This window comes from Mustelus asterias, chromosome 21 (assembly GCF_964213995.1).
Source record: "Mustelus asterias chromosome 21, sMusAst1.hap1.1, whole genome shotgun sequence".
NCBI classification, from domain to species: Eukaryota; Metazoa; Chordata; class Chondrichthyes; order Carcharhiniformes; family Triakidae; genus Mustelus; species Mustelus asterias.
The window spans coordinates 4,771,790-4,791,839 of record NC_135821.1 but is presented as its reverse complement, the minus strand read 5'-3'; the positions used below and the strand labels follow the sequence as shown (position 1 = coordinate 4,791,839).

General features: G+C 44.5%; 3 protein-coding genes across 3 annotated transcripts; all 3 read left to right on the top strand.

Annotated features, from left to right (window-relative positions):
- Positions 1-1,886: 1,886 nt before the first annotated feature.
- Positions 1,887-6,514, top strand: LOC144509072 (ferritin heavy chain B-like). Its single transcript, XM_078237381.1, has 4 exons — positions 1,887-1,994; positions 4,889-5,035; positions 5,711-5,836; positions 6,365-6,514. The coding sequence occupies exons 1-4, from the start codon at positions 1,893-1,895 to the stop codon at positions 6,512-6,514; spliced, it is 525 nt and encodes a 174-aa protein (XP_078093507.1). The 5' UTR covers positions 1,887-1,892.
- A 3,951-nt stretch (positions 6,515-10,465) lies between these two features.
- Positions 10,466-12,491, top strand: LOC144509497 (ferritin heavy chain B-like). The gene is made up of 4 exons (XM_078238405.1): positions 10,466-10,570; positions 11,587-11,733; positions 11,993-12,118; positions 12,336-12,491. The coding sequence occupies exons 1-4, from the start codon at positions 10,469-10,471 to the stop codon at positions 12,489-12,491; spliced, it is 531 nt and encodes a 176-aa protein (XP_078094531.1). The 5' UTR covers positions 10,466-10,468.
- A 3,768-nt stretch (positions 12,492-16,259) lies between these two features.
- LOC144509496 (ferritin heavy chain B-like) lies at positions 16,260-19,330 on the top strand. Its single transcript, XM_078238404.1, has 4 exons — positions 16,260-16,361; positions 18,469-18,615; positions 18,779-18,904; positions 19,175-19,330. The coding sequence occupies exons 1-4, from the start codon at positions 16,260-16,262 to the stop codon at positions 19,328-19,330; spliced, it is 531 nt and encodes a 176-aa protein (XP_078094530.1).
- Positions 19,331-20,050: the final 720 nt, after the last annotated feature.

The following is a 20,050-nucleotide window of genomic DNA, read 5'->3' as shown; positions in this document are numbered from 1 at the left end:
TAGCTCCTTGAAAGTGGAGTCACGGGTGGACAGAGTGGTGAAGAAGGCATTCGGCATGCTTGGTTTCAGTCAGAACATTGAATACAGGAGTTGGGACGTCTTGTTGAGGTTGTACAAGACATTGGTAAGGCCACACTTGGAATACTGTGTGCAATTCTGGTCACCCTATTATAGAAAGGATATTATTAAACTAGAAAGAGTGCAGAAAAGATTTACTAGGATGCTACCGGGACTTGATGGATTGAGTTATAAGGAGAGGCTGAAGAGACTGGGACTTTTTTCTCTGGAGCGTAGGAGGCTGTGGGGTGACTTTATAGAGATCTATAAAAGAATGAGGGACATAGACAAGGTAGATAGTCAATATCTTTTCCCAAAGATAGGGGAGTCTAAAACTAGAGGGCATAGGTTTAAGGTGAGAGGGGAGAGATACAAAAGTGTCCAGAGGGGCAATTTTTTCACACAGAGGGTGGTGAGTGTCTGGAACAAGCTGCCAGAGGTAGTAGTAGAGGCGGGTACAATTTTATCTTTTAAAAAGCATTTAGACAGTTACATGGGTACGATGGGTATAGAGGGATATGGGCCAAATGCAGGCATTTGGGATTAGCTTAGGGGTTTTAAAATAAAAAGGGCGGCATGGACAAGTTGGGTCAAAGGGCCTGTTTCCTTTTCACTGTATACCAGTACATGTGACAATAATAAATCAAATCAAATCAACTCTCCTTCCCGACAAGGGGCATTAGTGAACCAGGTGGGTTTTTACAACAGTCGATGATAGTTGTCATGGTCATTGTTATTGAGATTAGCTTTCAATTCCAGCTTTATTAAACAAATTTAAATTTCACCATCTGTCATGGTGGGATTTGAACCCATGCCCCCAGAGCATTAGCCTGGGCTCTCTGGATTACTAGTCCAGTGACATTGCCACTATGTCACAGTATCCTTGGACCTGGGACACACAATCTGAAACAGTAGTAGAATTCTATTATATGAATAATCTTAGAGGGGAGTTAAACAGCTTGAAGCATAGGAATAAAAAGTAAGGATGTGGCATTAAACAAGACTGCTTCAATGAGGAGCCAGTCCAGACAAGAAGGGCCGAATGGCTTCTTTCTCTGCTGTAGGTTTCTATGGCCCAAAAGCAGTGACATAATTGAGGCTAATCTCCCAAACCAGCCTTGACTCTGGGTCCCTTTTTGTAATCTTGAAGAGCCTGTGAATCATGTCTACGTTGAATGTCAAAGGCTGCACTCCCTTTTTAATTAGCATAGTAACTTTTTATTGATGTTTTGTTTGCTCTTCAGCCCCACGCTCCTGATCTACAGGCACCGGTGCGGAGGGGGGGCGGGGAAGGAGGATGAGCTCCTTGTGAACCTGCTCCTGGGCCTGGCAAAGCTTGCCACCTACAGGGTCCAGGCAGCGGGCGGTCGAGGGGGTCATCCGACCCGACTGTCTGCCCCTCTACCGCGGCTACATTCGCGGCCAGGTGTCTCTGGAGAGGGAGCATGCGGTGTCCACGGGCGCGGTTGACGCCTTCCGCGACCGCTGGGCGCCGCAGGGGCTGGGGTGTATTATCGACCCCGATAATCACCTTTTGGTTTGACGTTTTAAGTTTCCTTTCGACTTTGATTTTGGTTCGGGCTGTTCCCCCCTTCCTTTTGGGGAGCCGCCCCTTTTACTTTGTCCCCAAGTTAATTTGAGTTCGTTTACTTGATTGGTGCCGAAAAAGCTACTTGATTGGTGTCGAAGGAATTCCTGATTGGCTGTCAGGGATTGTCAATCATCATTGGTGATGTCATTCCCAGTTTGACTGCAGGATGTCCCAGTGGTATAAATACAAGAGCTTGTGAGGGCAGAGGTCAGCTTGTTGTTGTGTGACTCTTATCCTCAGTGAGATGGCTTCCCAAGTGTGTCAGAACTACCACAAGGACTGTGAGGATGCTGTTAACAAGCAGATCAACCTGGAGCTCTATTCCTCCTATGTTTACCTCTCCATGGTGAGCTTTGTGTTCCTTGTCACTGTGGGCTGAAATGTGGGATCTTCTCCAGTTGAATGAAGTGACTTTATAAATGATATTTCTCTTGTCTTCCATCCCTGGGGGTGAGTGTCTCCAGTGTGTAATCCAGGGTGATGTTGAGTGAATGGGCTGCTCCTTGTAACAGCTGCTCTCCATTGAGGGGTTTAATGGATGAAACAAGTTCAGCTGCTGCCTGAGTTTGGAACTGAGCACAAAGCTGGTCAGGTGATTTCCAACAATTTTTTTTTGGGGGGGGTGGGGGGAGGAGAGCTCCCTCTGGATGTGGGTCTTTTGAGCATAGAAAGAAGAATTATTTGTTAAACACCTTTTTTAAAGTAACACAAATCATCAGATTACGTTGACTGGACACTGAGCAGATTCTGTTCTGATTTTAATTCTTCACTGACAGGAAGAATGTGAGTTGAATTTGATGGGATGTGGAATAAAATCCCTGCTTTTGGTAGTTTCTCTTTTTTAAAATCAAATTGAATTTGGCTAGGTCAGCTTATGAAATCATCTCTCTTTTCAGAGCTCACCTATTAAATAGAGATATTGGCCAGGGATTTGGGCCCCTTAAATCATCTCTACTTTAGAGACTGCACTATCCTGCTTGGCTAGGAGGGTCTATAGAAATTAGACCAGGCCCCTTGAGTCCTAATCCATTCAGTATGATTATGACGGATCCTTGATCTCCATGCCATAATCCTCCTTTCTCCCCAAATCTTCAGTTACTTGTCTCTAACTTGAATATGTTTCATGACTTGACCTTCTATAGTGAATTCTGCTGGTTCATAACTGGGGGGTGAGGGGAAATGGCCAGCCCTATTAGAATTGTTTCCATCAGACCTTCCCTTATCCTTCTAAACTAGTGAACACAAGTCCATTCAAACCAATTCTCCTTGTAGTCCCACTGTCAACCCTGCTATCAGCCTAGTGAACCTCTGCCCTCTATGGCTGCCTGGTATATAATTGCAGTAAAACATGTCTACTTCCAAACTCTAATGTTCCTGCAATGAAGGCCAACATGTCTTTCTCTCTGCTTGCTGCCTCCATGTTCATTGACTGGTGTACAAGGACACTCAGATCCCTCTGTACATCCCCACTTTCCATGTACAACCATTTTAAATATTATCCCCTTTCTGTTTTTCATACAAGTGTATAATTTTCCCTTTGGCCATGTACTGCATCTGCTGTCTTTGCCCCTCACTCATCTTAACCACCTTGCACCCTCGGCTATCAATTCTGTCTGGTTCTTGTCATCAGCAAGCTTGGAAATGTTACGTTTGGTTCCCTCATCCTGGTCACATGTGTGTATATATTGTCAACACTGATCCTTGCAGGACCTCACTGGTCACTGCCACTTGGGGGGAGAAAGACTCATTTATTTCCACTGTTTCCTGTCTGTCACCAATTCTCAATCCAAGCAATACATTGCACCATTATTCCACATGCTTTAATTTTACCCACTAACACAACGACAGACCTGGCAAAAAGCCTTCTGAAAGTCCAAAGGCACATCAACTGATTCTATTCTCTAGTTACATCCTCAACTCCAGTAGATTTGTTGGCATAGTTTGCCTTTAAACCCATGCTGGCTTTGTCCAATCCCATTAATGCTTTCCCAACTGTTTTCACATACTCTAGCATCTAGCTAACTACTCTTCCCCCTTTAAATAGTGGGGTTACATTTGCCATATTCCTATTTCTTGGGACTGCTCCAAGAGTCTACAGAATTTTGGAAGAGGGCCACTTCCTTTAATACCCTGGGACATCGATTATTGAGCTTTTAGCACCATTTTCTTGTTCATAGTGAATTCTTCAATTCCACCCTGATGCCTGAACATTTCTAGGAGGTTATTTTAATCCTTTTTTTCTGTGAAGACGGAAGCAAAACCAGTTCAATTCTTCTGCCAAATACATTTTTCTTTATCAGATTTTCCACCCTTCATTAGGGGTGGCAGTGGTTAGCACTGCTGCCTCAGTGCCAGGGACCCATGTTCAATCCCTGGCTTGGGTCACTGTCTGGAGTTTATGTTCTCCCCATGTCTGGGGTTCCTCCAGGTGCTCAGATTTCCTCCCACATTCTGGAAGATGTGCATTGACTTGAACAGGTGCTGGAGTGTGGGGACTAGGGGAATTTCAGACTACTTTGCAGTGTTAATGTCAGCCTTACTTGTGACTTTACTTAGAATTGATTTGATTTAGTAAACACCAATACAAATCTGTCAAGTATCTCCTCCAACTGCATTATACTTTCCAGTGTGATGGTTTCTCATTCATCCTCCAAAACCTGGATGTAACTCCCTTGGCTAAAGCTACTTCACTGTGGCCTGGTTATGGCAGATGTTACTGTAAGGGTCAAAGTGGCTGTTCCCACGACCTCACTGCCAAGCTGAATAGACAGGTGTTCCTGCATCCAGAGTCATATCTATTCTGTGTCTGGGCAGTGACTACCTATTCATGATTGTTTCTCTGAGAATTTCCTGATGAGTTCTGCTAGTTAAGGGTTCCCAGGCCTTTGTCTCCACTTGCCTTTCCCACTGTGCCTTTTGGTAAGCTGCATTGGCCAAAATGTATTAACACAGTAAAATACTTGAAATATATTTAGAATATCAGCTTATTTTTAAAATCAGTTACTTCTCACTGCATCTACATGACTGAGTTATCATTTAACTCTTTACCATTAGCTCTACCAGTACCTGTAAGCTGTCTAAAACCTAAAATGTAAAATCACTTTCAGGGACCTACATTAGTGTTTTACTAACTTTTTTTCTCCCTTTACAGAAGCTTCTGTGATCAGTTTCACTTTCCCATCTTCAACAACTTTTTTTCTTTTGCTGAATAAATAGCTAGTTTTAAAATTCTCTCCTCAGTTCTGTTTCTTTGACCGGGATGATGTTGCCCTGAGTCACTTTGCTGAGTTCTTCAAGGAGCAGTCACATGAGGAACGGGAACACGCTGAGAAACTGATGGAATTCCAGAATAAACGTGGAGGCAGAGTCATCCTGGAGGATGTCAAGGTTGGATTTAATAGCAGAAGTAGCTTCCTCCCTAGTTCATTTTGATTCCATAGTTGTGCTGTGATTTGATTTATTATTGTCACATGCATTAACATAGTGAAAAGTATTGTTCCTTGCGCACTATACAGACAAAGCATACCGTTCATAGAAGGAAAGGAGAGAGTGCAGAATGTAGTGTTACAGTCATAGCTAGGGTGTAGAGAAAGATCAACTTAATGCAAGGTAGGTCCATTCAAAAGTCTGACGGCAGCAGGGAAGAAGCTGAGTTGGTTGGTACATGACCTCAGACTTTTCCATCTTTCCTGACAGAAGGTGGAAGAGTGTCTGGGGTGCGTGGGGTCCTTAACTATGCTGGCTGCTTTGCTGAGACAGTGGGAAGTATAGACAGAGTCAATGGATGGGAGGCTGGTTTGCGTGATGGATTGGGATACATTCACTATCTTTAGTGTCTTGGGGGCAGAGCAGGAGCCATACCAAGCTGTGATACAAGCAAAGAATGCTTTCTATGGTGCATCTGTCAAGTTGAGTCGTAGCTGACATGCCAAATTACCTTAGTCTTCTGAGAGGGGAGGGGAGGGGGGGAGGGGGGGGGAGAAACCAGGACAGGTTGTTGATCTCTTGCTGGCTTCTGGTTGCACCTCTTATTTTTCATCCCAAAAAATAAACTCTTTTCAGAAGCCAGAGCAGGATGAGTGGAGCAATGGTCTGGAGGCCATGCAGAGAGCTCTGCAGGTGGAGAAGAATGTGAACCAGAGTCTGCTGGATCTGCACAAACTCTCCTCTGGGAACACCGACCCTCATGTAAGTTTGGAACTGTACAAACATTGATCCTATTTGGAGACATTCATAGGGATGGGGTTTAGACCAAGTGGGTACTGGAAGGCTGGCCCACTGAGGGCAGGACAAAAATGTCCCAGTCATTCTGGAATCTGAAACCAGGCTTTGAGTCACTGGCTTGGCCAGTATTAATTGCCTATCCCTAATTCTCATTTGAAGTCCACCACATTTCTGGTCTCTCACGTAGACCAGACAAGGTAAAGATGGCAGTCTTTCCCTAAAGGACATTGAGTGAGCTAGATGGGGGTTTTATGACCAATGGGTCCATGCTCCACATCAGACTTCAATTCAAACTGTGGCAGGGTTTGACGCCAGGTCCCTGGTGTACTATCTATCCATAACTATTTTCCTAATGTTAACTTTCCTGCATGTCTAATTGCATCACCATATTAATTCCATCCAAGAGGATGAAAATCAAACTTGCCTGGCACAACTTGGACAGGTCTTTATCTGCTGCTGGACATAATTCATTCCCATCTCCTTCCTTTCCAGCTGTGTGACTTCCTGAAGACTCACTACTTGGATGAACAAGTGAAGATGATCAAGAAGCTTGGAGATCACATCACCAACCTGAAGAGACTGGGAGCCCCTGAGAATGGCATGGGAGAGTACCTGTTTGACAGGCTCACCCTGGGAGAGTGACTGAACTGAGCACTGGGATCCAGCATGAGACCCTGTTTTGATGTAAATACAACTGTAAATTAAAAACTACTTGACATGAGACTGGATTTTGTTTTCTTTTCAGTGAAGCAAGAAATATTACAAGAGCAGTTACTGGTGATGTTGTTCTAGGAAGAATGGTCTGTTTCTTTGTTCTCCATGATAAATGGTGGCACAGTGATTAGCATTGCTGCCTCTGCCAGGGGCCAGGTTAAATTCTGGTCACTGGAGTTTGCACATTCTTCCCTATGTCTGCATGTTTCCTCCCACAGTCCAAAGATGTGCAAGTTAAGGGATTGGCTGTACTAAATTGCCCCTTGGTGTCAGGGGATTAGCAGGGTAAATGTGGGATTACAGGAATAGGGCCCTGGTGGAGATTATGGCTGGTGTGGACTCAATGGGTCAAATGGCCTCATTCTGCACCATAGGGATTCTATGGAATATTCTCTACTGTGCTGGCAACACTCCTAGTCAGAAATATGGGACACAAATACTAGACTGATATCTATCCCAGTCAAATATCCATTCCAGCAGCTTTTTATTGAGATGGCAGCATTGCTGTTCCCTAACTTGTCCTTCAACAGATTAGACTTCAAGAAGTTCAGAGTCAACTATATTGCTGTGTCTTTTACCCTAAAGAGCATTAACGAGCCATCTTGTAGTTTCAGTCTCCATTCTAGAGACTAGTTTCATACTCCAGATTAATTATTTGCAATCCACCAGTTTCCATGGTGGAATTTGAACTTCTGATTCCCAGAGCATTCAGTGACTTGTCCAGTGCAATTTTTTAATGCACCCACTATCTTCGTGTTTTGTTAAAATATGAAGGATATTCAACTTCAGTTGAGGAATCAACCCCATCTGAGCCTATGCTTAGTCCTGGGAAGAACAATTTTAACAAAGCTTTTTTTAAACAATCCCTTTGTTTTTAATCTTGCTGTGACTGGCAGCTGACACTTAACTATTCATAAGGGCTATTAAGATTTAGGAGCGGAAATGGCTATTCAAATTGAATTCCCAGGAGTAAAGGGAACTGCATTGGGTGATAGGGAAATCTGTCTGAAATTAATGTCACTCACCTTGTTTTGCGGGAGTGAATCTCATGTGGTTCTGAAAACCTTACACTTGTACTCACCATTGATTGACGGGATGGAATAAGCTACATTGACAATGTGAACTTGCATAAGTTATTGAGCAGAAAGGAATGTGTGGAATGAGATTATACTACTTTGTACATTTCATCAAATATACAAAGGAAATAAAAACCAAAGGAAATAAATATTTCACTTCCTAGTATGCCTGACCTTCCCATATCCTCCTCCAGCAACCTAAAAACCAAATTCCAAAAACTGTTCCATAAGTCTTCGGAACAAGAACAGGCTCTTCAACCCACAATGTATTGCTGAACATGACGCCAAATTAAACTATTCCCTTCTGCCTGCCCTTAGTCCACATCCCACTATTCTTTGTATATTCATATCATACATATCAAATTCTGCTGATGCCCCATTTGTCTCCCAACCCCTTTGAATGGATTCAAATGTTGACACTGCAATGATTAGGAGTTGATTTTGGGAATGTACATGTGAACTGCAATGAAATTGCTGTCAGTGATTGCATCTTGATATCTTCGCCGCTCTCGTAGTTTCCAGGAAGCTTTTAACTTTGCTATTGTGAAAAAATACACAAATCCCAAAGTGCGCTGCTTCTCGCCATGAACCTTTCAAACCCAACATCTACCCGACTCCCTCCAGGTTACCATAGTGAATCCAAACAATTCCCCGTGGAAAGAATCAATCAATAGCTTTATAGAATAGAATCCCTACAGTGCAGAAGGAAGCCATTCGGCCCATTGAGTCTGCACCGACAACAATCCCACCCAGACCCTTTTCCCGCAACCCCACATATTCACTCTACTAATCCCCCTGACACTAAGGGGCAATGTAGCATAGCCAATCAACCTAACCTGCACATCTTTGGACTTTAGGAGGAAACCCACGCAGACACGGGGAGAACGTGCAAACTCCACACAGACAGTGACCCGAGGCTGGAATTGAACCTGGATCCCTGGCACCGTAGGGCAGCCGTACTAACCATTGTGCCGCCGTGCCAACTCAGACCTCAGAACCGCAGTAATGTGAGGGAAGAGACATGCGGAGGATTATTCTTAAGGAAAATGTTGTTATGGTTTTGAATGGGGAGGTGATGGCCGAGTGCTATTATCGCTCGATTATTAATCTGGAAACTCAGCTAATGTCCTGGGGACCCGGGTTCGAATCCCACCATGGCAGATGGTGGAATTTGAATTTAATAAAAAAATCTGGAATTAAGAATCCACTGATGACTATGAAATCATTGTCAATTGTTGGAATAATCCATCTGCTTTACTAATGTCCTTTAGGGAAGGAAATCTACAGTTCTTACCTGGTCTGGCCTACATGTGACTCCAAAGCCACAGCAATGTGGTTGACTCTCAACTGCCCTCTGAAATGACCTAGCAAGTTGCTCAGTTCAAGGGCAACTAGGGATGGGCAATAAACGCTGGCCCAGCCAGCGACGCCCATGTCCCACGAATGAATAAAAACAAACAGTGCAATGTCTGAAAGGCTGGTGGATGCTTCAATAATGATTTTGAAGAAGGAAATTGATACATTGCAGGAATTTTGCAAAAAAGCAGGAGTGGGACTCATTACATCTTTGTTTCAAAGGGCCAGAGGTTGAATGGCCTCCTCCTGTGCTTTCTGAATCAACAGTGAGTTCAAGAACATCTGAATATCTTTTCAATCAGATACAAATAATCTTCATCAAGATTGAAAGTTGACCAGAAAAGGACTCACCCAACATACAACACTGACGGGCAGGAAGAGGTCAGCCACTTCTTCCAGCCTGTCCCAGAACAGCTCCCCAGTTCCTTGCAATCAACAAACCCAACCAGGTTATTAAAAGCTAAGTGACAAGTTATTATTAAATTTAAATGAGAGAAAAACCAAGAAACTAATATCACATTGGAGTGAGGTCCAGGAACCCAAAAGCAGTGACATAAGAACTAGGAGCAGGAGTAGGCCATCTGGCCTCTCGAGCCTGATCCAACATTCAATAAGATCATGGCTGATCTTTTTGTGGACTCAACTCCACTTACCCGCCCACTCACCATAACCCTTAATTCCTTTACTGTTCAAAAATGTATTTATCCTTGCCTTAAAAACATTCAATGAGGGAGCCTCAACTGCTTCACTAGGCAGGGAATTCCACAGATTCACAACCCTTTGTGTGAAGAAGTTCCTCCTCAACTTGACACTCATTCAGACATCATCATTGAGACTCATCTTCCAAACCAGCCTAGATTCCAAAGCTCTGATTGGCCCTGGATCTCACCCCCTCCCCCTGCACCCTTTGTTAATTGGTGCCTGGATTGATGGCAGATTCCTGATTGGCTGTCAACCTGCTCCTGGTCCAGGCAGCGGGCGATCGACGGGGCCGTCCATCCCGACTGTCTGCCCCTCTACCGCGGCTACATTCGCGGCCAGGTGTCTCTGGAGAGGGAGCATGCGGTGTCCACGGGCGCGGTTGACGCCTTCCGCGACCGCTGGGCGCCGCAGGGGCTGGGGTGTATTATCGACCCCGATAATCACCTTTTGGTTTGACGTTTTAAGTTTCCTTTCGACTTTGATTTTGGTTCGGGCTGTTCCCCCCTTCCTTTTGGGGAGCCGCCCCTTTTACTTTGTCCCTAAGTTAATTTGAGTTCGTTTACTTGATTGGTGCCGAAAAAGCTACTTGATTGGTGCCGAAAAAGCTACTTGATTGGTTGTCAAAGATTGTCAATCATCATTGGTGATGTCATTCCCAGTTTGAATGCAGGATGGCCCAGTGGTATAAATACAAGTTGTGTTAGAAAGGGGCAGTTCTAGAACTTTCTAGGTGGCAGTAATAGTGAAGATGGCTTCCCAAGTGTGTCAGAACTACCACAAGGACTGTGAGGATGCTATTAACAAGCAGATCAACCTGGAGCTCTATTCCTCCTATGTTTACCTCTCCATGGTGAGCTTTGTGTTCCTTGACCTGAAATGTAGGATCATCTCCAGTTGAATGAAGTGACTTTATAAATGATATTAATGGCACAGTGGTTAGTACTCCTGCCTCACAGAGCCAGGGACCTGGGTTTGATTCCTGGCTTGGGTCACTGTCTGTGTGGAGTCTGCATGTTCTCCCTGTGTCTGCATGGGTTTCTTCTGGGTTCTCTGGTTTCCTCCTACAGTCTGAAAGATGTGCTGGTTAGGTGTATTGGCCATGCTAAATTCTCCCTCAGTGTACCCGAATGGGTGCTGGAGTGTGGCGACTAGGGGATTTTCACAGTAACTTCACTGCAGTGTTAATGTCAGCCTACTTGTGACTAAGACTTATTTCTCTTGTCTTCCATCCCTGGGGGTGAGAGAATCATTGAGGGCTGAGTGTCTCCAGTGTGTAATCCAGGGTGATGTTGAGTGAATGGGCTGCTCCTTGTAACAGCTGCTCTCCATTTGAGAGGTTTAATGGATGAAACTAGTTCAGCTGCTGCCTGAGTTTGGAACTGATGAGCACAAAGCTGTGAAGAGGATGTAGACTGATATTCACTCAATGGAATGGATCAGTAAACCCTTGTGTATCTGGGTGTTTATACACTTTCTGGATGGAGGACAAAGACTTATTGAATGTCCTTTGTACCATTATTGTCAGTTTAATTCTCTGTTTCCATATGCTTGGACAGAGTGTAACCTTTCTGCTTGTTTCATAAACAAGATTATCTATTTTCAAATGCTAAAAGCAAAATCAATGTTGCTATTTAGCCAGTAGAATTAATTCTTGAACAGTTCAGAACAAAGGTGTGTGGGTTAGGTGGATTGGTCATATATTGCCCCTTAGTGTCAGGGGAACTAGGTAGGGTAATGCATGGGGATAGGACCTGGGTGGGATTGTGGTTGGTGCAGACTCAATGGGCTGAATGGCCTCCTGTACCGTAGGATTCTATAACAATGGGAGATGTTAGATTTTAAACTGGCTTTAAATTCTCCCTGCAGTTCTGTTACTTCGACCGGGATGATGTTGCCCTGAGTCACTTTGCTGAGTTCTTCAAGGAGCAGTCACATGAGGAACGGGAACATGCTGAGAAACTGATGGAATTCCAGAATAAACGTGGAGGCAGAGTCATCCTGGAGGATGTCCAGGTTGGATTTTAATGGAATGAGTGACCTTGTCTTGACTTCCCCTTGTGCTAACTTCATTTGAAATGCTGCTTAATTCAAATTCTGTATGATTGATAATGCCCCTCCATATGGACTACAGGATGTAGCTCTCACTGCCACCCAGATATAAATGCTGGCCTAGCCAGTGACACCCATCCCATGAAAGTAATTTGTATCCTTTTGACACCTTGTATTTTGTTGATTCCATTGTGAACAAACAGTCTGTCTTCCCCTCTTTCAGAAGCCAGAGCAGGATGAGTGGAGCAATGGTCTGGAGGCCATGCAGAGAGCTCTGCAGCTGGAGAAGAATGTGAACCAGAGTCTGCTGGATCTGCACAAACTCTCCTCTGGGAACACCGACCCTCATGTAAGCTACTAATCCTTTTGGGAATGGGTCAGCCTTGTCCCTGAAGCTAATCAAAAGATCTCTGACAATAGCTGCTGTGGTGTCCTTAAATCATCATTCTAATGACACTGTAATTCCACCAACTTTAAATGTATCACTTGATATCCTCCAGTCCCAGGGGAGCTTGGATTTGTATCTGTTAGTGGATATAACTACTTTCCCTTCCTCCTCCTTCCAGCTGTGTGACTTCCTGGAGACTCACTACTTGGATGAACAAGTGAAGATGATCAAGAAGCTTGGAGATCACATCACCAACCTGAAGAGACTGGGAGCCCCTGAGAATGGCATGGGAGAGTACCTGTTTGACAGGCTCACCCTAGGGGAGAGGGACTGAATTTACTATAGAGGTTGCAAAAATTAATATTCTGACAGGGCACCTATATCAAATGAATAGCTGGGATGTGATCTTGCAAAAAAGAACTGGAAATAAATTGTTTTGCTGCTTTGTAAAGTTGAATTGCTTTATTTTTTGAGGATTCAGTGTAACTTGGATTTTTTTTTTTACAACATTGACCAAGTGCAAGGTGTGTCTTATGGTTCCAATTAGCATAAATAGAAAACTGTTTCCACCAATGATAACACTTTGCAGTTTGTTGTGGTACTTGCTCACTTCTTACCTATTATTACACAATTTCAGTTCAAATCTTCCCTGGCCAAAAAAATACAATTTGGCTATTTAAGCTTTGACCAACTAAGACCCAGACAAAGTGTTTATGAAATAATTATTTTAAATTTGACTTTGGGCTTGGGTGAGCAGATGTTTCAATCCAAGTATGATACAAGTTATCAAGAACCAACCTTGTACCAATTACAAGAATCAAACATGATACAGTATAAACCTTGCTAGCTGGCTCTGGTGTTCCAAGTCAAACACCATCCCACAGCCATACACACTTTTCTAGAGTTTACATAGGAAGCAAGTATAATCACAAGATGCTTCAGCTTTTTAACACTTGCTCTGAGTTGGTTCTTTTGCATATTGGATCAGTTCTCTGGAGCTTTCAGCACGCCTTGAGACAGGAACTGAACAGAAACTTCCATACCAGTGGGGTTTGGAGGTGAGGGAGGAAAGCACTATTGCTTCATCCACTTCAAGTTGGCACTGAAAAGTGAAACTAAAAGCGGGTAGGGCCTGGGTGGGATTGTGGTCGGTGCAGATTCAATGGGCCGAATGGCCTCCTTCTGCACTGTAGGGTTTCTATGATTCTAAAAGCTGGACTTTTGTGATGCATAGCTGTCCCTAGCCATATGACAAACTGTCAGCAAGCTGAAAGGGTGATTTTTTTATAAACCCCAGGAACCTGCATTAATCCAGATTAAATCAACATGATGCTCATGATGCTGCTTCATTAACAATAGAGGACATTGGTTACAGACATCACGGTACCCAAAGGAACATAAGCAAAATATTTAAGGCACAGTACTGTCTCAAAATCCTGTCTACAATTGTTAAACTTCATTACTGCAGCTTCAGATTTCCCAATGAACTTAGTTTTGAATGCTCTGTATAAACAGCACTGTGGGTGTACAGTTATAGAAAGGATATTATTAAACTAGAAAGAGTGCAGAAAAGATTTACTGGGATGTTATTGGATCTGGTTTGAGTTATAAGGAGAAGCTGGATAGACTGGGACTTTTTTCCCTGGCGCATAGGCAGCTGAGGGGTGATCATATAGAGGTCTATAAAATAATAAGGGGCATAGATAAGGAAGATAGTCAACATCTTTTCCCAAAGGTAGGGGAGTCTAAAACTAGAAGGCATAGGTTTAAGGTGAGAGGGGAGAGATACAAAAGTGTCCAGAGGGGCAATTCTTTCACACAGAGGGTGGTGAGTGTCTGGAACGAGCTGCCAGAGGTAGTAGTAGAGGCGGGTACAATTTTGTCTTTAAAAAGCATTTAGACAGTTACATGGGTAAGATGGGTACAGAGGGATATGGGCCAAATGCAGGCAATTGGGATTAGCTTAGTGGTTAAAAAAAGGGAGGCAAGGACAAGTTGGGCCGAAGAGCCTGTTTCCATGCTGTAAATCTCTATGACTCTCTCACCTGCATTTTCACTGGACCTGTAACTCCAAGGACCCTGGGTAATGCTGTGGGGACCTGGGTTTGAATTCCATTCTGGGTAATGATCGGGGGTCCAATCCCACCACAGCAGATGGTGAATTTGAATTCAGTAAAAATCTGGAATTAAGTCTAATAATGACCACAAAACCATTGCCATTCTGGTTCACTAATGTCCTTTAGGGAAGGAAATCTGCTGTCCTTACCCGGTCTGGCCTACATGTGACTCCAGAGCCACAGTAAATGCCCTCTGAAATGGCCGAGTGAGACACTCCGTTCAAGGGCAATTAGGTAAATGCTGGCCCAGCCAGTGACGCCCACATCACAATGACTTAAAAAAATAATTTTCCATGAATTTAAAAATCCCAATATCAGTAACTCATCTAAAATTATATCTGGACATCATGAGCATTTCATAACTAATGTACTCATCCTTTCCAAATCCACTGGCATGGTGGTTAGCACTGCAGTCCCACAGTGCCTGGGATACAGGTATTCACATCACCAACAAACTGTCCTGGTCCCTCCCAAGCCGATGCTATAGTTAAGAAGGACCACCAACGCCTCTATTGTTTCAGAAGATCAACTCTCACTAGCTTTTACTGATGCACCATAAAAAGCATTCCTTTTGGTTGTATCACAGCTTGGGATGGCTCCTGCTCTGACCAAGACCGCAAGGAACTTCAAAGGGTCGTGAATGAAGCCCAATCCATCACACAAACCAGCCTCTCACCCATTGATACAGTCTACCATTTTCCGCTGCCTTTGAAAAGCAGCCAGCATAATTAAGGACCCCACGCACCCCGGACATTCTCTCTTCCACCTTCTTCTATCAGGAAAAAGATACAAAAGTCTGAGGTCACGAACCAACCGACTCAAGAACAGCTTCTTCCCTGCTGCTGTCAGACTTTTGAATGGACCTACCTCGCATTAAGTTGATCCTTCTCTACACCCTAGCTATAACTGTAACACTACATTCTGCACTCTCTTGTTTCCTTCTCTGTGAACGGTATGCTTTGTCTGTATAGTGCACAAGAAACAATACTTTTCACTGTATCCCAATACATGTGACAATAATAAATCAAATCAAATCAAAAAATCAATTCTGGCCTTGGGTCACTGTCTGTGTGTAGTTTGCACATTCTCCCCATGTCTGCGTGGGTTTCCTCCGGGTGCTCCGGTTTCCTCCCACACTCCAAAGATGTGTAGGTTAGGTGGATTGGCCATGATAAATTGCCCCTTACTGTCCCAAAGTGGGTAGGTTGGGGGATTAGCAGGGTAAATATGTGCGGTTATAGTGATAGGGCCTCGGAGGAATTCACTCTCGCAGATTGGGTGCAGACACAATGGGCCAAATGGCCCCTTCCGCACTGTAGGGATTCTATTCTACGAGACATTTTCACGCTGGAAGATGGTCGAGGAACCCAGAAGCAGTGACATCATCGAGGTGAATCTCCCAAACCTGCCTGGATTCCAAAGCTCTGATTGGCTCTGGCTCCCACACCCTCCCCCCCGCAACACCCTTTGTTAATTGGTGCCTGAATTGATGGCTGATTCCTGATTGGCTGTTAGCGGGCGATCGACGGGGCCGTCCATCCCGACTGTCTGCCCCTCTACCGCGGCTACATTCGCGGCCAGGTGTCTCTGGAGAGGGAGCATGCGGTGTCCACGGGCGCGGTTGACGCCTTCCGCGACCGCTGGGCGCCGCAGGGGCTGATTATCGACCCCGATAATCACCTTTTGGTTTGACGTTTTAAGTTTCCTTTCGACTTTGATTTTGGTTCGGGCTGTTCCCCCCTTCCTTTTGGGGAGCCGCCCCTTTTACTTTGTCCCTAAGTTAATTTGAGTTCGTTTATTACGTTGGTACCCGAAAAAGCTACTTGATTGGTATCGAAAGAATTCCTGATTGGCTGTCAGGGGTTGTCAATCATCATTGGTGATGTCATTCCCAGTTTGAATGTAGGATGTCCCAGTGGTATAAATACAAGAGCTTGTGAGGGCAGAGGTCAGCTTGTTGTTGTGTGACTCTTATCCTCAGTGAGATGGCTTCCCAAGTGTGTCAGAACTACCACAAGGATTGTGAGGATGCTGTTAACAAGCAGATCAACCTGGAGCTCTATTCCTCCTATATTTACCTCTCCATGGTGAGCTTTGTGTTCCTTGTCACTGTGGTCTGAAATGTGGGATCTTCTCCAGTTGAATGAAGTGACTTTATAAATGATATTAATGGCACAGTGGTTAGTACTGCTGCCTCAGTACCAGGGACCTGGGTTTGATTCCTGGCTTGGGTCACTGTCTGTGAGGAGTCTGCACGTTCTCCCCGTGTCTGTGTGGGTTTCCCCGGGTGCTCTGGTTCCCTCCCACAGTCTGAAAGATGATGGGTGCATTGGCTGTGCTAAATTCTCCCTCGGTGTACCCGAACAGGTGCTGGAGTGTGGTGACTAGGGGATTTTCACAGTAACTTCATTGCAGTGTTAATGTCAGCCTACTTGTGACTAAAACTTCTCTTTACTTTCACCCCTGGGGGTGAGTGTCTCCAGTGTGTAATCCAGGGTGATGTTGAGTGAATGGGCTGCTCCTTGTGCCTGCTGGGCACCGCAGGGGTTGGGGTGCATTATTGACCCCAATAATCACATTTTAATTTGATGTTTTTAAGTTTCCTTTGTACTTTGATTTCTGTTCGGGCTGTTCCGCCCCCCCCCCCCCCCCCCCCCCCCCTTTTTGGGGAGCTGCCCCTTTTTACTTTGTCCTGATTTAATCTGAGTTTGTTTACTTGGTTTGGTTTGACCTAAAAAAAGAGGACAGCTGCTCTCCATTGAGGGGTTTAATGGATGAAACTAGTTCAGCTGCTGCCTGAGTTTGGAACTGAGCACAAAGCTGGTCAGGTGCTTGTTAACATTAGACAAGGTTCAGCTTCAATGCGGGTGACTGTAGCTAGGGAAATGTTAGCAAGTCCCTGCTTGTAACTATCAATTAATGACCAGAAAAGCCCTGGTGGTGTTCGGGGTGCCCAGAATTCTTGATCTGCAGTGAAACTAGAATGAAGGATGCTGCTTGGTCCATTTCATGGGTGGCTTTTGCATTGATGTGTCTTTCACTTCCTCAGGTTGCCTGGGCTATTGAATGAGGAATAAATTTGTTCTTTTTCTAATTGAGGAAGTTTTCACTAATTGCCAGCTCTCCTATGAAGTAATTGTGGTGAACCATCGTTGGTTCCCACTGGATAGTACTGAGCCAGGGTCTGGCCAGTACTACAAGGATGTACATATGTTACTGTTGGGTTGTGCTACTTGTTGCTGTTGGGGTTAGGGTGGGGTTGTTACACCTTTGTACTGTAGTGTTGTGGTACATCCCAGTCGGGCTCCGCCTCCTGGGAGAGGTATAAAAGTCCCTGCTCTGGCCGGGACCCCTTCAGTCTGGGATAGTGTATATAATTATTGGCTGCTTCATTACAGTAAATAAAAGCCTTTTATTTACCGAGCATCTAGCCTCGTGATTGAGAAGCGCATCAGTAATTAAACTGTCTAATTTGGTGCTATTTGTTGAGGGGCCAATGTTGTCCCGAACACTGGAGAGAATGTTATCCAGCAATGTTTCTGAAGAATGTTCTGTCCACCTTAGAACAGGTGGAGCCTTAATACGATGCATCAAATTAATTTCATTTATTTTCATATTAGTTTACATATGTATTCAGAGTACATGGGGGAGGAGGGGGTGTAGAATCTCGTGTTAGTCATAACTAGGGTGTAGAAAGATCAGGTTAATGTAAGGTAGATCCATTCAGTAGTTGGTTGGTATATAATCTCAAACTTTTGTACCTTCCCAATGGGAGAAGATGGGAGGGAGTCCTTAATTATGCTGGCTGCTTTTCAGAGGCAGCAGGAAGTGTAGATGGAGTCAATGGATGGTTTGTGTGATGGACTGGGTTACATTCTCAACCCTTTGCAGTTTTGGTCTGAGCAGGAGCCATACTAAACTGATGCATCTGGAAATGATGTTTTCTATGGCGCATCTGTAAAAGTTGGTGAGTCGTACTTGACATGCCAAATTTCCTTGGTGTCCTGAGTAGATGTGTCGGTGGGCTGTCTTAATTATAAACTATAGGCATGAATCAAAATTCCAAGCTTCCTGATTTTGTTTGCTGGATCTTTTGGCTTTGTTTTGTACAGAAACTAGCAGTTCAGGATTAATAGTTAGTAGATTTGAGTTGGGGAAACAATTGATAGATTTTGTAAAATTCTCTTTCCTCAGTTCTGTTACTTTGACCGGGATGATGTTGCCCTGAGTCACTTTGCTGAGTTCTTCAAGGAGCAGTCACATGAGGAACAGGAACACACTGAGAAACTGATGGAATTCCAGAATAAACGTGGAGGCAGAATCATCCTGGAGGATGTCCAGGTTGGATTTGATGGATATGTGCATCTCTGGCAATACCAGGGTGTGATGCAAAGATTTTCTTGTGGTGCATTGGTTGCTAGTAACATGGACTGCTTTTTGTGTTGCCTTGAACTTCCTCCTGTTTGACTCCATTATGAGTGAAGTGTCTGCCTTTCTGCTTCAGAAGCCAGAGCAGGATGAGTGGAGCAATGGTCTGGAGGCCATGCAGAGAGCTCTGCAGATGGAGAAGAATGTGAACCAGAGTCTGCTGGATCTGCACAAACTCTCCTCTGGACACAGCGATCCCCATGTAAGTTGTTTCCTTGGCACCAACCCTCCCTTTGATCGGTTCAAATGCTCCACATGTATCTGTCCTGGGCTTTGGGGGAAGAGATGATTGAGGATAGGGAGGTGAGCTAATTGGACAACTGGAACTAAATGTGATGCTAGAATCTCAAGCTTACTGGACCATGAGGTATCCAGTTCCATTGTAGTACATTGCTAACCTCCCAGTGCAAATACAATCTCTTGTGGGGGAAAGTTCCTGGCAGATGTTGATTTGTAACATTTTCTTTTCCAGCTGTGTGACTTCCTGGAGACTCACTACTTGGATGAACAAGTGAAGATGATCAAGAAGCTTGGAGATCACATCACCAACCTGAAGAGACTGGGAGCTCCTGAGAATGGCATGGGAGAGTACTTGTTTGACAGACTCGCCCTGGGGGAGAGTGACTAATGCAGGGGTCAAGAGCTTGTTGTATTTGTTACTACTCTAATTGAAGGCAAAAGCCAATATTCTTATTGGGTCTGTCAAAGATTGTGACCTGGTCTTTCAAAATAATTATGAACTGTAAATAAACTTGTCCTGTTTGAATCATTGGTTTTCTGTGGTTGATGTTGCACCAGTTCTTTTTATTCATTCCTTGCACATGGGTGTCGTTGGCTGGCCAGCACTTGCTGTCCATCCCTACTTCACCTTGAAGATGGTGGTAAGCTGCCGCCTTGAATCACTGCAGTCCATGTTCTGTGGGTTGACCCACAATACTGTTAGGGAGGGAATTCCAGGATTTTGACCCAGCAATATATTTCCAAGTCAGGATGGTGAGTGGCTTGGAGGGGAAATTGCAGATGGTGGTGTTCCTATGTTTCTGCTGCCCTTGTCCTTCTAGATGGAAGTGTTCATGGGTTTGGAAGGAGCTGTCTAAGGATCTTTGGATTTCTGCAATGCATCTTGTAGATAGTAGTAGCGATGTGTACTGAGTGTCAGTGGTGCTAGTCAAGTAGGCTGTTTTGTCCTGGATGGTGTCAAGCTTGTTGGAGCTGCAGCCATCTTGGCAGTGGGAAATATTCCATCACACTCCTGACTTGTGCCTTGTAGATGGTGGACAGGCTTTGGGGAGTCAGGAGGTGAGTTACTGGCTGCTGTATTCCTAACCTCTGACCTGCTCTGTAGTTG